This window comes from Xyrauchen texanus, chromosome 2, assembly GCF_025860055.1.
Source record: "Xyrauchen texanus isolate HMW12.3.18 chromosome 2, RBS_HiC_50CHRs, whole genome shotgun sequence".
NCBI classification, from domain to species: domain Eukaryota; kingdom Metazoa; phylum Chordata; class Actinopteri; order Cypriniformes; family Catostomidae; genus Xyrauchen; species Xyrauchen texanus.
The window spans coordinates 47,640,667-47,657,311 of record NC_068277.1 but is presented as its reverse complement, the minus strand read 5'-3'; the positions used below and the strand labels follow the sequence as shown (position 1 = coordinate 47,657,311).

Below are 16,645 nucleotides of genomic sequence, written 5' to 3'. Positions count from 1 at the left end.
TGGATGAGTTCTTGTGCCCATCTGCGCTACTTTATAATTGTTGTGTATGAAAATATCCACTAGATGGAGGTCTTTGACTGTTTTGATGCATTTCCAGCAATCTCATCAGTGCAGGATGATACTGTATGTGTGTACATCTTGTTTCATCGTGCTTTGGACTATGTGTGTGGTTTTTCGGCTCAGCATCAGCGTGGACTGCTTGTGAACCAGTCATAATACAATTCAAGCATTGCAAAGGAACTTATTGAAGGATGGAGCAGTTAAAAACACTACTGGACCCGAGTAAAAGTAAACTTTTAATTTGTGATTTTTTTTAAATGTCATGATTGTTTAATAGTTTATGATGCTGCTGTGCTTGAGTGAACAGCTTAATATATTCGGATGAAATGCACGTGATGTGTAAACCCTGAAATGTGATTTATAATGTTTTAAAGAGGCAGTTAAAGGACAAAACCCAGTGTTTCAGACAGAGGGCCAGAGACAGGGTGAAAAATTATCATATATTTCTAAAGTATGACTGTTTTGTTGAAAAACACAGCAACAAAAACATTACTAACATTATCACCCTACCTCAGGGAAGAAAATAAAATTATTTAAGAAGAAAAAAAAAAGCGTATGTCATGACCCCTTTAAATTGCCTAATATTTGTAGGTAAGAAAGTGTTTATCTGAAATACTATTGGGCAAATTCACCAAAAAGTTGCACCAATTTTGGGTGCGGTATTTCACTGGAAAACCCAACAAATTACTCACTAATCACACGCAATTCAGTTAAACTAGGTGCAATCAGCGCTGAAATTGCGCTGCATCTTATGTACATTTAGTTATCGGGTGCATCTCGATCAGATCACTAGTTCAGTAGTCAGTGCATTAATCAGTGAGTCAGCCATTTCTAGGCCCGTGTAAATAATAACATCAATACACTGCACTGAAACGTTCACTCCCTTTGTCATTCTATTGAAAAAATGCCCCCTTTTAATGTATATTAGGCTCATTGTAGATTGTGCTTAATTCACATAACATTTCGCTATTTTATCATGTTATAAAAAGGTGTTGATCATATTATAAAATATGGCTTACTCACCCCCCAACCCTCTTCCTGACTGCCAACATCCTTATTGTGCTCAGATGGGATGAGTGATGAGGGAGGGTGTTTCTTATGACTGGATACCATCCCATCTGCCTGCTTCTCCATATCTGTGGAAGTAAATGTACAGAAAAATAATGATGATCAAGCAGCACAGTTCTATGAAGAGACACAAAATGTAGTGAAACCTTTTCCATTATAATACTATATTAAATATATATATATACATATATAAAATATAGCACCAAACTTTGTGTGCAATGTTATCAAGTGCATTAATAAAGAGAATTAATAAAGCTAATAAACATTATTTAATTTACGCTTCCTCTATACAAAAAAAAGGTTGAGAATTTGTATGTTTTTGTTTAGAAGAGTCTTAGAGGAAATATTGTTTACATATTTTATGTTAAAATTATTATTGTAAATTATATACTTGAAAAAAATAAATAATTTATGCACTTTGTTAATTAATGAAATGTGCATTAATTATGAGCAAAATTTTCATGGTGTAATGTATGGAGGAAGTCAAGAGTTCCGTATCTAAATGCAAATTAGTTTAATGGAAAATAAATCATATAAAAAAACAGGGTAAACACTGGAGCAAGGCAAGACTCGGAACTGGGAAACAAAACAAACATTACATACAAGATAGCAACCGGTACAGGAACTGGAGAAAACACAAAAACTGTCAAGACAGGTGAGAAAAATCAGGAACAGCTGGCAGTGAATTATGGGAAGTGTAGTCTGGGTAAAACAGAAGACAAACCCAAGGCAACACAACAGTGAATAATGACAGAACCCCCCCTCTAATGGGTGGGTCCTGACAGCTGGTAAGGGAGGCAGGACCAAGATGGAGCCGGAGACCAAAGAGGCCAGAAACAGATCAGGTGGTCAGTCAGGAGACCAAAGAGACCAGAGCAGATCAGGCAGACAGCCAGAAGACCCAGGAGGCAATAGAAGATCAGGCGGACGGCCAGGAGACCAGAGCAGATCAGGCGGAGGGCCAGGAGACCAAGGAGACCAGAGCGGATCAGGCGGATGTCCAGGAGACCAGAGCAGATCAGGCAGACGGCCAGAAGGCATGGGCGTTGTCGTGGTGGCCGCGGCAGGCATGGGCGTTGGCTCGGTGGCCGCGGCAGGCATGGGCGTCGGCTCGGTGGCCGCGGCAAGCATGTAGCAAAGCGTTGCGGAAGGCTTGGAGCAAGGAGCCGAGGACGGCTTTGAGCAAGGGGCCACGGGAGGCTTGGCTATGACATGGCATGGAGCAGAATCAGGTGTAGCTGTGACATAGCATGCAGCAGACTCAGGCGTGGCTGCGAACTGGCGTGGAGCAGACTCAGGCTTGGCTGCGACATGGCGTGGAGCAGATTCAGGCGTGGCTGCGACCTGGCGTGGAGCAGACTCGGGCGTGGCTGCGACCAGGCGTGGAGCAGACTCAGGCATGGAAAGCTTGGAGGCTGGGATCAAGGTAGGGAGAGGAGGATCCTCTGAAGTTTCTAATGTTAACTTCACGTATTCCTCCCAAGCGTAGCCTCCTGTCTCCAGTATTTCCCTCCACTGGTGAGATGCGAGTCCGATCCAGTAAATACATTTCAGGTGGGAATCAGCAAATCCTGTGTAGCTGGCAATGGTGCTGAGTATTCCCTTATGGGTAAATCCACCTGGCTCAATTGAATGAAATAAGCTACTAGATCCATTTTGTATGGTCAGTTGTTCTGTAACGTATGGAGGAAGTCAAGAGAGCCGGATCTAAATGCAATTTAGATTAAAAGTTTAATGGAAAATAAATCAAATTCCAAAAACAAGGCAAACACTGGAACAAGGCAATACTCAAAACTGGGAAGCGTTACATGCGTTACATGCGTTACATGCGTTACATGCGTTACATGCGTTACATGCGAGATGGCAACTGGTACAGGAACTGGAGAAAACAACAACTGACAAAGATTGAGCAAACATCAGGGCAGAATATACACAAGGATTAATGAGGTAATGGAAGACAGGTGAGAACAATCGGGAACAGCTGGCAGTGATGAGGGCAGTGAATTATGGGAAGTGTAGTCTGGGGAAATCAGAAGACAGAGGATAAACCCAAGGCACCACAATAGTGAATCATGACACATAGATTCTAAATAAAAATGAAAGACAATGAGAGATAACAAAAAGGCTGGAATAAGAACATGGGGGTCTAAGGGTCTCTATTCTGACAACAAAAAAGGATAATGCAGGGGGAAACTGTGGGACTGGATGGTATTTTTACACCCGAGGAGCAGAGTGCCTGTCCCAATGCATCTGGCACAAACAAGATTACAGGCCGGCAGATGGAAGACAGAGAAACATCAAATTTTTCTAATTTCATCCATTGAAAAACATTTCAGAGGCTAATGAGCGGTTTCACAAGTTTTGGTCTGTGGATGCTAAAAGATTGTCAGTGTCAGTGTTGTTGGGAACTGCTGAAAAGCCAATTGAGTAGGAAAACATCAGCTTAGATGTTTCTCAACAAAGATATCATGAAGGCATTCAGTTTCTCATAGACAGGAACATAACATATCTTTCTTTCCTGCTTCTTATAGGGTGGTGTTGGCATTAAGATTGCAAATTTGGCTTGTGGTCAAAAGGTTGGTGGTTTGATCTCACGGATCACAGCATTGCATCAAGTTCAGCATAGAGACTTATATATTATATATTGTAAAAACTGTGAGTTACATTATGACAAAAAATGGGTCTCTTAGACCATTGTCTGTCCTGTGATAGACAAGTTTGGCTCAAATGCTCAAAAAAAAAAAAAAAAAAAAGGAATTAAAAATTGCAGTAACTTCAAATTTCACTCTACAACCAAAAATGCTTGTTGTCAGAGTTACAGCATTTTGCCTTTGTGGGGAAGTGTAGACCAAGTTTATCCATTGAGGCTGTGCATTTTACCAAATATTACATATTTGTATTAAGTAAACAATGAATATATTGTCCTTGCATAACTTGTGTTCCAATGAGACAAGCAGGTGGTTGTACTACACTCCCGCTCTATTTGAAGTACAAAAGTCTATGTTCAAGAATACTCCTCACCAGACAGCGCAATAGACAACAAAAAGCTCTGGTTGACATTTGAATAAAACCTCTTGTTGATCAATGGAGAGTTAGGAGAACAGCATGTCTGTGTCACGATTACCTTGGTGACCACTAGGGGTTGCCTTGTATGATTATTATTCCCTGTCTGTCTTGTGTTTTGATTATGGGTTTTGTAGTTCTTGTCATTGTCTTTTGTTTAATTGGTTCATGTAATTATTAGTCCCAGGTGTTCCTTGTTTCATCATTTGCCCCTCGTGTATTTAATCCCTTGGTTTTTCTGTGTTCTTTGTCAGCTGTTTTCCATTTATGGTTGTAATGTTTTTTTTAATTATTATTTGTAATATTTCCTGTGTTTGAGCATTTCCTGATTTTGCTTTGCGTGCCTTCATTAAAAGTTGCATTTTTATCTTGAACTTTTGCCTTGCCTCATTGAACATTACAGAAAAACTGACCAAAATATGGATCTAGCAGCAGAATTTGGACAGCTATGTCAGGCAGGACTTTGTTTTTGGGACTATTCTTAGTGTTGTTATGCCTTGGCGAGCCAGTCGAACTGGAGTGACTCATCTCAGTTCAAGTTTCTGGATTAGCCTGCATTTTTATGGCAATAAAGATTTGCCAAAGATGGGAGAGCTTACATGGGAGTACATTAAAAAATCACTCTGGAGAGAATATACCCTTCATGTGAGCATAAAATCATTCTCTTGCCAGATGTAATTTCAACTTCTGTGGTCCCGGTTGTACCTCTCACACCAAAGGAGGCACCCGGTATGCTCATGCCTGCCACGATCAAAGGGCCAGCGCCTGAAGCATTGGCGGTCCCAGTGCCAGCGTCCGTGGCCACGGAGGACGTTCTCACAGCAGAGCTCCCGGGTGTCTGGAAGAGGAGGAGAACGGCTCCTGCTCCTCTGTCACTGCCTGTGCTCACGACCACGGAGGTCGTTTCCCTGTCACTGCCTGTGCTCATGACCACAGAGGTTGTTTCACTGTCACTGCCTGTGCTCACGACCATGGAGGTTGTTCCCCTGTCACTGCCATTGCCTATGGCCATGGAGTGTTCCCCTTTCACTGCCAGTGCCCAATACCACGGAGTTCGTTTCCCTGTCTCTGCCAGTGCCTACAGCAACAGAGGTCATTTCTCTTTCACTGCCTATGCTTAAAACCACAGAAGTGGTTACTCTGTCAATGCCAGTGTTCACAACCACGGAAGTAGTTCCCCTATCACTGCAAGTATTCACAACCACAGAGGCCGTTCCCATGTCACTGCCTGTGCTCATGACCACGTAGGTTGTTCCCCTGTCACTGCCTGTTTTCACAATCATGTAGGTCGTTCCCCTGTCACTGCCATTGTTCACGGCCATGGAGACAGTTCCCCAGTTGCTGCCAGCACTCCCAGCCATGGAGGCTGTTTCTCAGTCACTGCCAGCGCTCCTGACCACAGTGGCTGTCGACAAACCTTTCCAGTTCCCAGTGGCTGTCCAGTCCCTCGAGTCTTCCCTGGCTCTGCCGCTTGAATCCTCAGCTTCCCCGACCTCTGAGCCCTCTGAGTTCCCATCTGTCTTGCTCCCTAGTGCTTTGCTCTCTGAGTTCCCTAGTGCCTTGCTCTCTGAGTCCCCTATTGCCTTGCTCTCTGAGTCTCCCTATTGCCTTGCTCTCTGAGTCTCCCTATTGCCTTGCTCTCCAAGCCCCCAGCTTCTCTGAACTCTCAGCACTTTGAGCCTTCCACAGTTCTGCCCTCTGAGCCTTCCATTGCTCTGCCCTCCATGCCTTCTTCGGCTCTGCCCTCCAATCCTCCAACTCCTGCTGTTCTGCCTGATCTGCTCTGGTCTCCTGGCTATCTGCCTGATCTGCTCTGGTCTTCTGGCCATCCACCTGATCTGCCCTGGCCTCCTTGGTCTCCGGACCGTCCGCTTGATCAGCTCTGGTCTCCTTCATCTTCTGAGCCTCCACCTCCTGGGACTCCATTCCCTGAGAGTCCTTGGCTCCGCCCCCTGAGTCTCCACCTCCTGTGGCTCCGCCCCCTGGGCTTCTAACTCCTGCTCCTCCCATGATCTTTTTTTATTTTGGTGTTTATGTGTTAAAGAGCTTCAGGAGCCGCTCCTTAGATGGGGGGCTCTGTCACGATTACCCTGGTGACCACCAGGGGTCACCATGTATGTTTATTGTTCCCTGCCTGTCTTGTGTTTTGATTATGGGTTTTGTAGTTCTTGTAATTGTCATTTGTTTCATTGGTTCTTGTGACTATTAGTCCCAGGTGTTCCTTGTTTCCTCATTGGCCCCTTGTGTATTTAATCCCTTGGTATTCATGTGTTCTTTGTGAGTTGTTTACCATTTATGCTTGTCAGGTTTGTTTTCTTGATTTCTATTGATTATTGTGTTTGAGGATTTCCTGATTTTGCTTCACGTACCTTCATTAAAAGATGCATTTAAATCTTGAACTTTTGTTTCACCTCATTGAACATTACAGTCTGTCAGACAGTATCGCAATATTCTACATTGAACTCTCATTTTACTTTAATCAAAAATATATCAAGCATTTTATATGCATCTAGGTCTTGCTATTCAAAAATTCAATATCTCTGAGAAAACAAGGCTGTTTAAATCTACATTATAGTCCTGCGCAATGCCAGTGAGTGTATTCAGCTCTAACCTGATATATCAAAGACTTTATTAAATCTTAAGTGCATCAGTCCCTGAATCTTTATATAATTAAAAAATATAAATATTATAAAGATATGAATGTGTATCTTTGTGACTCAGCAAAGCAGCAGAAAATTTACCAAAAGTCTATTACAAACATAATATCTGTACAATAAGGCCATGTCTGAACACTATGCTTCTTGCTGCTGAATCTGTCCAAAGTCTTTAAATTCTCAAGAACACTCTTTGCATTCAGAAAGGTGTTGTCTTCCCTTTAAGAGCAATGTTTAATCAAGGCAAACTACAACAAGGGAAAATCAAAACTGATGCTTCATTTTCTTTAAGAGAGCTTACTTGAAGAAAACATGTTCTACTTCCAAACACTTCAGAGAAGGATGAAAGAGAGAGAGAGAGAGATTCAAAAAGTATTTTAGACCTGAAGGCATCTATAATGTCTATTATGAAGTCTAGAATTATGTAGTTACGATTAACTGTCATATAAATTGTCATATTTCTTAAGGTGCACGTGTGTTTTATAAGTATTATTTTATTTTTTTTACGTATTTTACTTTAAATATATAAAAAAATATAATAAAATAGTGATACATCATTTGGAGGCTTTAAAAACTTACGAATGACATGAAAACTAATGTTTTAAATATAAAAATATTTATTTTAGGAGGAACTATAGTTTTGGTCAATTTTACAATTACACTGTTATATAATTTTTTTTTATTAAAATGAGAATATGTATATTTTTATATATTTTATTATAATTATATTATACTGTATAATATTATTGTAAGGGGGTTAAGATGGGCAAGGAGGAGGCGAGAACCAGCTTGTCAATATAAATAATATTTAATTAAACTTAAACCAAAAGCACAAACATAAACACACACATGCCCGTAATTCTCTCTTTCTCGAACCATCGTCACCGGCCGCCTTTATCCCTCGCACGCCCCATCAGGCCGATTGGGGACCGGGCGTGCGACATTCTAGCCCAGCCCAGCCCCGCCCCCCTCCGCTCCACACCCTTATTTGGGCATTAAAATGTGATTGGAATTTGAAGTACACAATAATCATAACAATCTCTAGGCAGCTGTGGCTCAGTTGGTAGAGCGGGTCGGCTACCAATTGCAGGGTTGGTGGTTCGAATCCTGGCCCACACAGCTCCACATGCCGAAGTGTCCTTGGGCAAGACACTGAACCCTGAGTTGCTCCCAATGGCAGGCTAGCGCCTTGCATGGCAGCTCTGCCGCCATTGGTGTGTGGATGGGTGATTGGGACATAGTGTAAAGCGCTTTGGTAACCTCTAAGGTTAATAAAAAAGCGCTATATAAGTGCAGACCATCTCAAATAACTTTTCACAATGCATGTTATTGACTAACTGAACCGCATGCAAGCGATCCATACTCAGAAAACACTCCCAAGGTCTTGGGTCGGATCACTTTAAATGGATCTTGAGATTGTTTGGAGTGTTTAGATTTTTGTCAAAAACACCACAAACTGTGCTAAGACCCCTGAAACGATAAAAAAACCAAATGTGAAAACACCCTGAGGCTGAGAGATAAATCTCACTTCTGGAATTTGAGCAGCTACATAATGTAAAATACTACATAAGCTCATTTCCCCTTAGGAACTTTCTAGATGAGAACTCTTAATAGGAACTGCTCACTAGAGAAGAATTTTCCCTCTTGCATTCACACATCGGGCAATTCCACTAAAATGTCAACATACCATGGAAAAATGCCAATTTCAATCTTATTTCAATTCATTATGCAGCCTTGATGGGTATTATAAAATAATATAATATGCTTCAGATGTCAAAGTCTGCAGGTTTCAAAGTGTTTCGGATGGTTTTCCCTCATGATGTAAGTGCTGCTTTCACAACTATCACGTCCGTAACGAAGATGTCATGTTTGTAATGCTGGTTTTTCCCCATTTATGTAAAAATGAGAGTGAATAAAAAATAAATATTATATGTTATTATGAGTGCCAACCCTTCAACATTATGTGGCTAGTATTATTTCTGGATTGTTTATTTCAATTCCCAGTGTTTTTAAAAAGTGTGCGGTCTCCCATGAGATTGTGTCCATTTTTGTCACATCCATAACACAAGCTCATTTCTCGATCTAAACTAGAAAAATACTTCTCCAAACAGAAAATGTTCTGATGTCTGGCTCTATCTGCAGGGCACTATGATTAAAAAAAAATTATATACTGGTAATGAGTATTTATATATGAAGTTAAATTTCAAATTTTCAATGAAAATGTCATATCCATAATGCTGGAATTGCCCACACACAAAAGGAAACCCAGTATTCAAGTCATCTAAAGTCGACCATTTTATTTCCGATTTGAAAGCAACAACAACAACTAAACGACGCCGATGGAGAACGGCATTGGAGCTACATTTTTGTTAGGGCTGTTTTACACAAACTGCGTCTTCAGGTTACAGTCTTCACACTGGGCTCATGAGCCGCACATTGCTGAAGCCACAGAGAGAGGAAAGATGAATGGAGCATAAATGGAGACTGGAAGTGTCTTCTAGGCACAAACCAAGTCATCCGAGTTTCCTTGTAACCATCAGAATATCTAATACTAGCACAGCTGGGGAAAATAAGACAAATGATAAGACATAATAAGACATATTTCACCTTGATCCGTTTCTTGTAATAACCTTGTCTCCTGATATAGCTGTGACTAGGGACTGCATGTTCATTTCTTCTTAATGATTCACAGAGAAATATAAAAATCCAGCATGCTTCCACCCATAATATGTCTTTTTTTTTTTAAGACAGATGGCGGAAGGGAAAGCATGATTTGTCAAGTGGAGGGAACATTTCACCATGTTTGTTAACAAAAAAAGACAGAGGTAAAGAGAGAAGAAAGGTGTTTGCAATGACAAAACAGGGCTGTTGATCTCTTTGTCTGTTTATGGAAGCACACTCTCCTCAGAGTGAGTGAGAATGAGATTGCTGTCACAGATTAAGCTGAATTTAAATAATCTGAAATGGAGAAATGCCATCATTTGAGAAGTTTGGTCTGGGGCAAGGCTTAAGATGCATCAGGTAAAGTTAAATTTGTTTAGATGTAGTGTTTTTGCGAGTGGTGCTGTTGTCAAAAGGGTAAAATAGTGTCTATAGCTGCAGGACAGGAATCTAGACAATTGAGTTTTAGCAGGCATTTTATCTTCTGCATCATGAAACCCACACTCAGACATACACAAGCAGTTTTCATTCACAGCAGCACAGTGGGCTTTCACAGCAGAAGCAGAAGAGCAATCAGCAGTGGTGGGAGCATTCATGCCTGCAATCTGTTTTACAAAAATACAAAAATGAATGCAAACAAATAAACGTTTCTCCAAAAGAGCAAAAACATCCTTCATACAGTGTTAATCTTGTCAACAAAATCACTGACAAAAACGTTATGAGTGATGAATATGAGGCAAAAATGATTTATGATGATAATTAAACAATTTTATTAACTCTTTAAGCTCTGGGAATGTTTTTACAGATATCCTGTTTTTCTAATTTAACATTATATATATCAGGGTGTAAATAAGGTGGCTCTGAAAAACTGCTTTTGTTTAGTAACCAATCATGTCAACTGAAGCTGAGAATTTTTTAGTTTTCATACGACAAAGCAAGGAGATCCTCGAAAGTAGCCAGTTGAGGTGGTTTGGGTATCTGGTAAGGATGCCCCCTGGGCGCCTCCCTAGGGAGGTGTTTAAGGCATGTCCAGCTGGGAGGAGGCCTCGGGGAAGACCCAGGACAAGGTGGAGACATTACATCTCCAAACTGGCCTGGGAACGCCTTGGGGTCCCCCAGTCAGAGCTGGTTAATGTGGCTCGGGATAGGGAAGTTTGGGGCGCCCAACTGGAGCATATAAAGAATATAAAAGCATTCATTTAAAAATACATTCTCTGAAAAAGCTAAATATCTTATGCAGGGTTGTTCCTAAAACAAGATTCATCTAATTGATCTTATTTTAAGGATTTTTAGATATTTTTACAGGAAAACAATAGAAAAATTATTATCAAGAATACGATTTTTGACGATTTCTTCTGCACCAAACTTACTTCAATCTTACTTCTCTGTCTGCTCGCATGAATGCAACACAGAAACTGTTTCACCACTGTTCAAATGCACTCTGAATCACAAGTATAATGTATATGTATAAATGTTATAAGTATAAATGTTTTCCATCTGAAAGGACTAAATATGAAATGAAACAAATTACAATAAAATGCAAAGTAATTTCTTCAGTAATAAAAATACTTATTGAATGTAACTGTATTCTAATTACCAATGATTTAAATTGTAACTGTAGTGGAATACAGTTACTTATATTTTGTATTTTAAATTCGTAATCCCATAACATGTATTCTGTTACTCCCCAAACCTGCATATGACACATGGCTAATCAGTTTGATGTTTTTGCTGATTGCAGTGCAAATCAGAAAATGTTCATTGCAAATGTATAGTACAAGTATTTTTTTATCCATTTTAAAATGTAACACTTTTGAATTAATTGAGAGACACAACTACTTAGAGAGAGTATAGCATGCTTTAAAAGCAACACATTAAAAAACGACATTTTTTTTGACATTATAAAATGGAACACTTCTGATTTGTCTGCAAATTTCAAAGCACTTGTACAGTTTTGGTCATAATGCCTACATGCATTGGAAAGTAGAGCTTCTAAGCTTTCAAACGATATCCATTTTGTGTTGATAAAGACTGTAGTTATTAATATTTTAAAATATATATATATATTTCATAGGCCCATCCGAGTTTACAGGGTTAAAGCATAGCCTACTGATGACGGAAATATGACTAGAAAAATATATTGCACTGCAAGATATTAAAAGTGCAAGATATAACTGAAGAAGAAGCATCTAGAGAAACATCTGTTCATAGAAGATGATATTAGATATGGATTGATCTAATCCAATAATCCAGTATGTTGGGTATTTCCCTGCTTTATTTGCTTGAGTTGAACACGCTGAATATTGGAAAAATGTACTGCTTTAAAACAGGTTAATTACCTCAATCAAATGCATCATATTTATTCATGAGATTAACCACTATATCAACAACATGTCATTTTACAACTTACATCTGCAAGGACAATGAACAAATGAACAGGTGAAATTAAACTTGAACTAAGGGGGCATACCAGACCGCACATTTCTCCACTATTCTTTGTCATTTTGAAATGTAAGTAGTGTAAAGTATGTTAACAATGAAAATGCAACAAAAAGAAGTTTACTATGAGTGCCCGGATGATGCACTTCTTCAACAGTCAAAACTGAGTGTGGAATGATGGACATTTCATGCACTCAGCACTCACATCTAACTGTATGACGCTAGTCTGACAACACAATGGTAAATAATGTAGAATATAGCAACTAGCGAAACTTTAGTGAAGACAGCAACTTCCAAATGAAAGTTGAATGCTTTACCATCACCCCACGCAGTGTGAATTGGCTAACACGCTAAAGCTAACAGCAACACATCACATGAGTTTGAAGTAGGGATGTGCCACAGTGGTCGAATAATCATCCAACAATTGACTAGTCGATTAGTTGCGTCGACTACTAACATAATTTTTTTTTTTGCTGTGGTGGTTTTAAAGGGAGACACAATTCTCATATTAGTTGAGAGACATTTAGCTTGCTTTACTTTAAAGTGATCAATAGTCAAGACAGTAAAACCCTAAGAACTTTTGTCTCTTTAATGCTTTAAGTTTAGTCCATTTATGCACCACTGCTGTTACAGCCATCAAAGCACTGCATAAATAACACATACAAGATGATCACGGTCAGATATTAAATCTTCTGCTGTGATTAAAGATCCCATATTTGTCTCTTGCTGATTCTTTCTGAAACTGCTTGAATACATAATTGCAGTAAAATATGTTTAAACTGCTTTGATGTCATGAAATAGTTGTGTACCCATGTTGAGACTTCCAAGCTCTCAGTTAACATTGAAGTGCATCATTCTGTGTCCTTATGTGCACAAGTAGTTTTATGCCATTTTTTTTTATTATTGCTATTAGAATAAGGAATTCAGGTTGCTATTAGAATAAGGAATTCAGGTTGCACAGTTGTACAATTTTTTGTTTGATAATTTTTTTCTAAATGTTTGAATATTTAATTAAAGTTTGATCATACAGTTTGACACACATTTTTGACATTTTGCACATTATCATCAACTAAATATTTTTTTTATCATGAACTAAAATGATGTGCCATTTTAGTCAGAGTAAAACTGACTAAAATTAATTAAATAGACATAACACAATATTTGCTAATTTTAAAGGACATTTTCGACTAAAACGTTGAAACAAAAAACTGCCTCCATTCTCTTTCATTCAACTAGAAATTAATTTGAAGACTGAACATACGGATATGCTCCTAATTGCAATGCAAACAAAGAGGTTAATTTATAATTAGTATTGACCTTTGCAGTGGTGTTATTTTGGCTTTTTTCCATTATGTCTTTCCACCAATTGCTGAATCCTGCGGCATATTAGGGCAACACTCTAGAGCTGTAAAATAGTCCACTGAAATGCCTGCTTCCAAAAACCCTTGATCTGTCACAGCATTTCTACAGACACTTCAGAGTTTGAGAATCAGCAAAACCTCATATGTGGAGCTTTAAATAGCTTTAACAACTATGATGGAGAAGCAAGTCAAGCTTTTAGGCTTCACTACACACAGGTAATTGAAAAATAATCTATCAGTGCAGCATATGCAGCAAGACCTCCTAGTACTGTAGAATTACAGATTTGGAACTGCAAAAATGATTCTGCAATTGTTCAAAAGAGTATCTGCAAGTGAAGCGGTAACCCTCAAATTCTCCAAGGCCTGTTTCAATTAGACCTAGGCCTACAGTACCTTGCACTTGTTGCACAAACCTGCTTGTGTATATATTAGAAAGGCTTAGGTATTTACGTAATAATGAGCTGCAGTGCAATTCTAACTGTAATTAGTACATGCAGTATATGCACATGTCAAATACCCAGGCAACCTTTCTCATTAATCTCTATGCAAATTAATTGAATTTAACAGTGTAATCTTGCCAAGTTTCAAAGATCTACTTTAAGTTAACAGCTGCATTTGGCAGTAACCGAAATTTGGGTTGGTAACTGCATTCTACAAACTACTGATTACTGGCTTATTTTTCCCAAATGAAATTCGATATGGCCTCATTAATAGCAAAACATTAGCTACTGAAGCAGAACAGATTCTCCATTAAAGCAGATTTTATGGCTAAAAACCATTTATTATACTGTGCAAGTATTATCCTACAGTACATTTAAATAGATGTATTTTAAAGAGTTTAAAGAGAAAAATGAAAATTATGTCATCATTTCGACATCCTGATGTTGTGCCAAACCTGTATGACTTTCATTCTTAAATGGAACACTAAAGGAGATGTTAGGCATGAAATTTAGGGACTGAAAACATCAGTGGATATTGCATCTTTTTTCCAAAACAACATGGGGAAGGGTGAACTATCCGTTCCCCTTCTGTCACTCACTCGATGGTGTGTCGATGTAGTGACACTAGGGGTCTCTCTTGAGAGCCTCGGTTACCTCTATCTTTGAGAAAAGGCCAATAAGAATTGGCAAAAAGAATTTGCATGCCCCTCCACCTGACATATGGGTATAAAAGGCGTGAAGCGTGCGTCTGTTCAGACAGATTTTTTCTTCGGAGCCGAGCAGTTGTGTATCAGCAAGCTGAATAAATCCCCTGCTGTTCCACTCACCTCTACAAGAGCGTATGAGCTGGCGAAGTTGTGGAGGGAACATTTTACTGCTTGAAAATCGACTTCCTCTCTCGTCCGCTCTCACTACCCTTGACTCGGAACTCCCTCAGGTGGATAAGGCCGTTGCGGTGCACCTATGCCCGCAAAATGCCACCACCTGGCAGGCTCGACCATCACTCCCATCCAAAGCCTTTAGGTTGATGTCGTCTCTGGCGATCAAGGCCCGCTGGACAAGCCGCCTCCGCCCTGCACGCCATGGCCCTCCTGCAAGTCCACCAGGCCAAGGTGCTAAGAGATAGGACTACCCAAGGTAGTCCTGATCCTGATGTGCTGCACGAACTGGTAGATATCTGCGCAGGGCAAGAAATACAGCCAGCAACTCTAGGAAGTTAATGTGCCAACCCATCCAGGAGCCAGCGTCTGCGTGCCTATTGCAAAGATAGATCTGTTTGCCTCCTGAGATTCCACCCACTGCCCACACTGGTACTCTCTGGTAGAAGCCCTCCATCGGCACAGACACGCTGACACACAGCTGGCACCGGGGGCTGCGCAAATATGCATTTCCCCCAGTGAGCCTACTTGCACAAATCCTGTGCAAGGTCAGGGAGGACAAGGAACAGGACATTCTCATGGCCCCCTACTGGCCCACTCAGACTTGGTCCTTGCCTCACAACAGCACATCCCTGGCAAATTCCCCTGAGGAAAGACCTTCTTTCTCAGGGACAGGGCACCCTCTGGCATCCGTGCCCAGAACTCTGGAACCTCCACATCTGGCACTTGGATGGGATGCGGAAGATCTAAACGGTCTACCACCAGCCATCGTAGACATGATCACTCAAGCCAGAGCTCCCTCTACCAGGCAGCTTTATGCCCTAAAGTGGCTCTTATTCACAAATTGGTGTTCTTCCCGATCTGAAGACCCACAGAGGTGCGCAGTTGGGCCAGTGCTCTCTTTCCTGCAGGAGAGGCTGGAGGGGTGGCTGTCCCCCTCCACCTTGAAGGTTTATAACGGACAGTATGGATGGTAAGTCATTAGGGAAGATGACCTGATCATCAGGTTCCTTAGAGGCGACCGGAGGCTGAACCCTCCTAGGCCATGCCTATTCCCCTCATGGGATCTCACAGTTATCCTCTTGGGCCTTCAGGAGCCCCGTTTGAGCCGCTAGAATCAGTGAAACTAAAGGCCCTCTCCTTGAAGTCGGCCCGTCTGATCACACTCACTTCCGTCAAGAGGTTTGGGGACCTGCAAGTGTTCTCTGTCAGCGACACTTGTCTGGAGTTCAGTCCGGCAGACTCTCACATCATCCTGAGACCCCGGCCGGGCTACGTGCCCAATGTTTCTATGACCCCTTTCAGGGATCAGGTAGTAAACCTGCAAGCGCTGCCCCGGGAGGAGGCACACCCAGCCTTAGCGTTGCTGTGTCCGGCGTATTCTTTGCAAATCTATTTGGATTGCACGCAGAGCTTTAGACACTCTGAGCAGCTCTTTGTCTGCTTTGGTGGACAGCGGAAAGGGAACACTGTCTCCAAATAGACACTTGCCCACTGGATCGTTGCCACCATTGCGTTGGCCTACCAGACCCAGGTCGTGCCCGCCCCCTTGCGGGTTCGAGCACACTCTACAAGGAGTGTGGCATCCTTGTCGGCACTGGCCAATAGCACCTCTCTAGCAGACATCTGCAGAGCGGTGGGCTGGGAAACACTCAATACCTTCACAAGATTTTACAATCTCCGGTTTAAGCCGGTCTCATCCTGTGTTTTGACAGGTCCGAACGCGTAGAATTCCGTAATATGGTACAGCTGGCCAGGTGTATCTCTTGCAAGCGCCTTTCCCCTACCCTGAGGTGAAGATGTGTGCTCTACTTCCCCAATCAAGTCCACAAGTCATGGACCCTGGGTGTCCTTCCTCTGTAGCCCTCTGGCTCCGAATTCAGTGGAGGAAGTTTGCAGCCAGACCCACCGCAGGCACTGACTTGCCTGCACTGGAACAGGTGCTCCACAGGTTCTAATTATTCAAATATCTCCTGTGATGTATTTTCCAAGGTACAGTCCCCCTAGAGTACCCTCTGCCC

At 41.2% G+C, this 16,645-nt stretch overlaps 1 protein-coding gene across 2 annotated transcripts in view; it reads right to left on the bottom strand.

The window, feature by feature from the left end:
• The window catches only part of LOC127659606 (N-acetyl-beta-glucosaminyl-glycoprotein 4-beta-N-acetylgalactosaminyltransferase 1-like), a 134,642-nt gene that overhangs the window by 92,933 nt on the left and 25,064 nt on the right, over window positions 1–16,645 (bottom strand). For both annotated transcript variants that reach the window (XR_007972555.1, XM_052149503.1), the window contains exon 3: window positions 1,084–1,196. Coding sequence is in view for 1 of the 2 variants with exons in the window: in XM_052149503.1 (XP_052005463.1) it covers window positions 1,084–1,196 (113 nt within the window). In the remaining variant the exon portion in view is untranslated. The remainder of the gene's footprint in view (window positions 1–1,083; window positions 1,197–16,645) is intronic.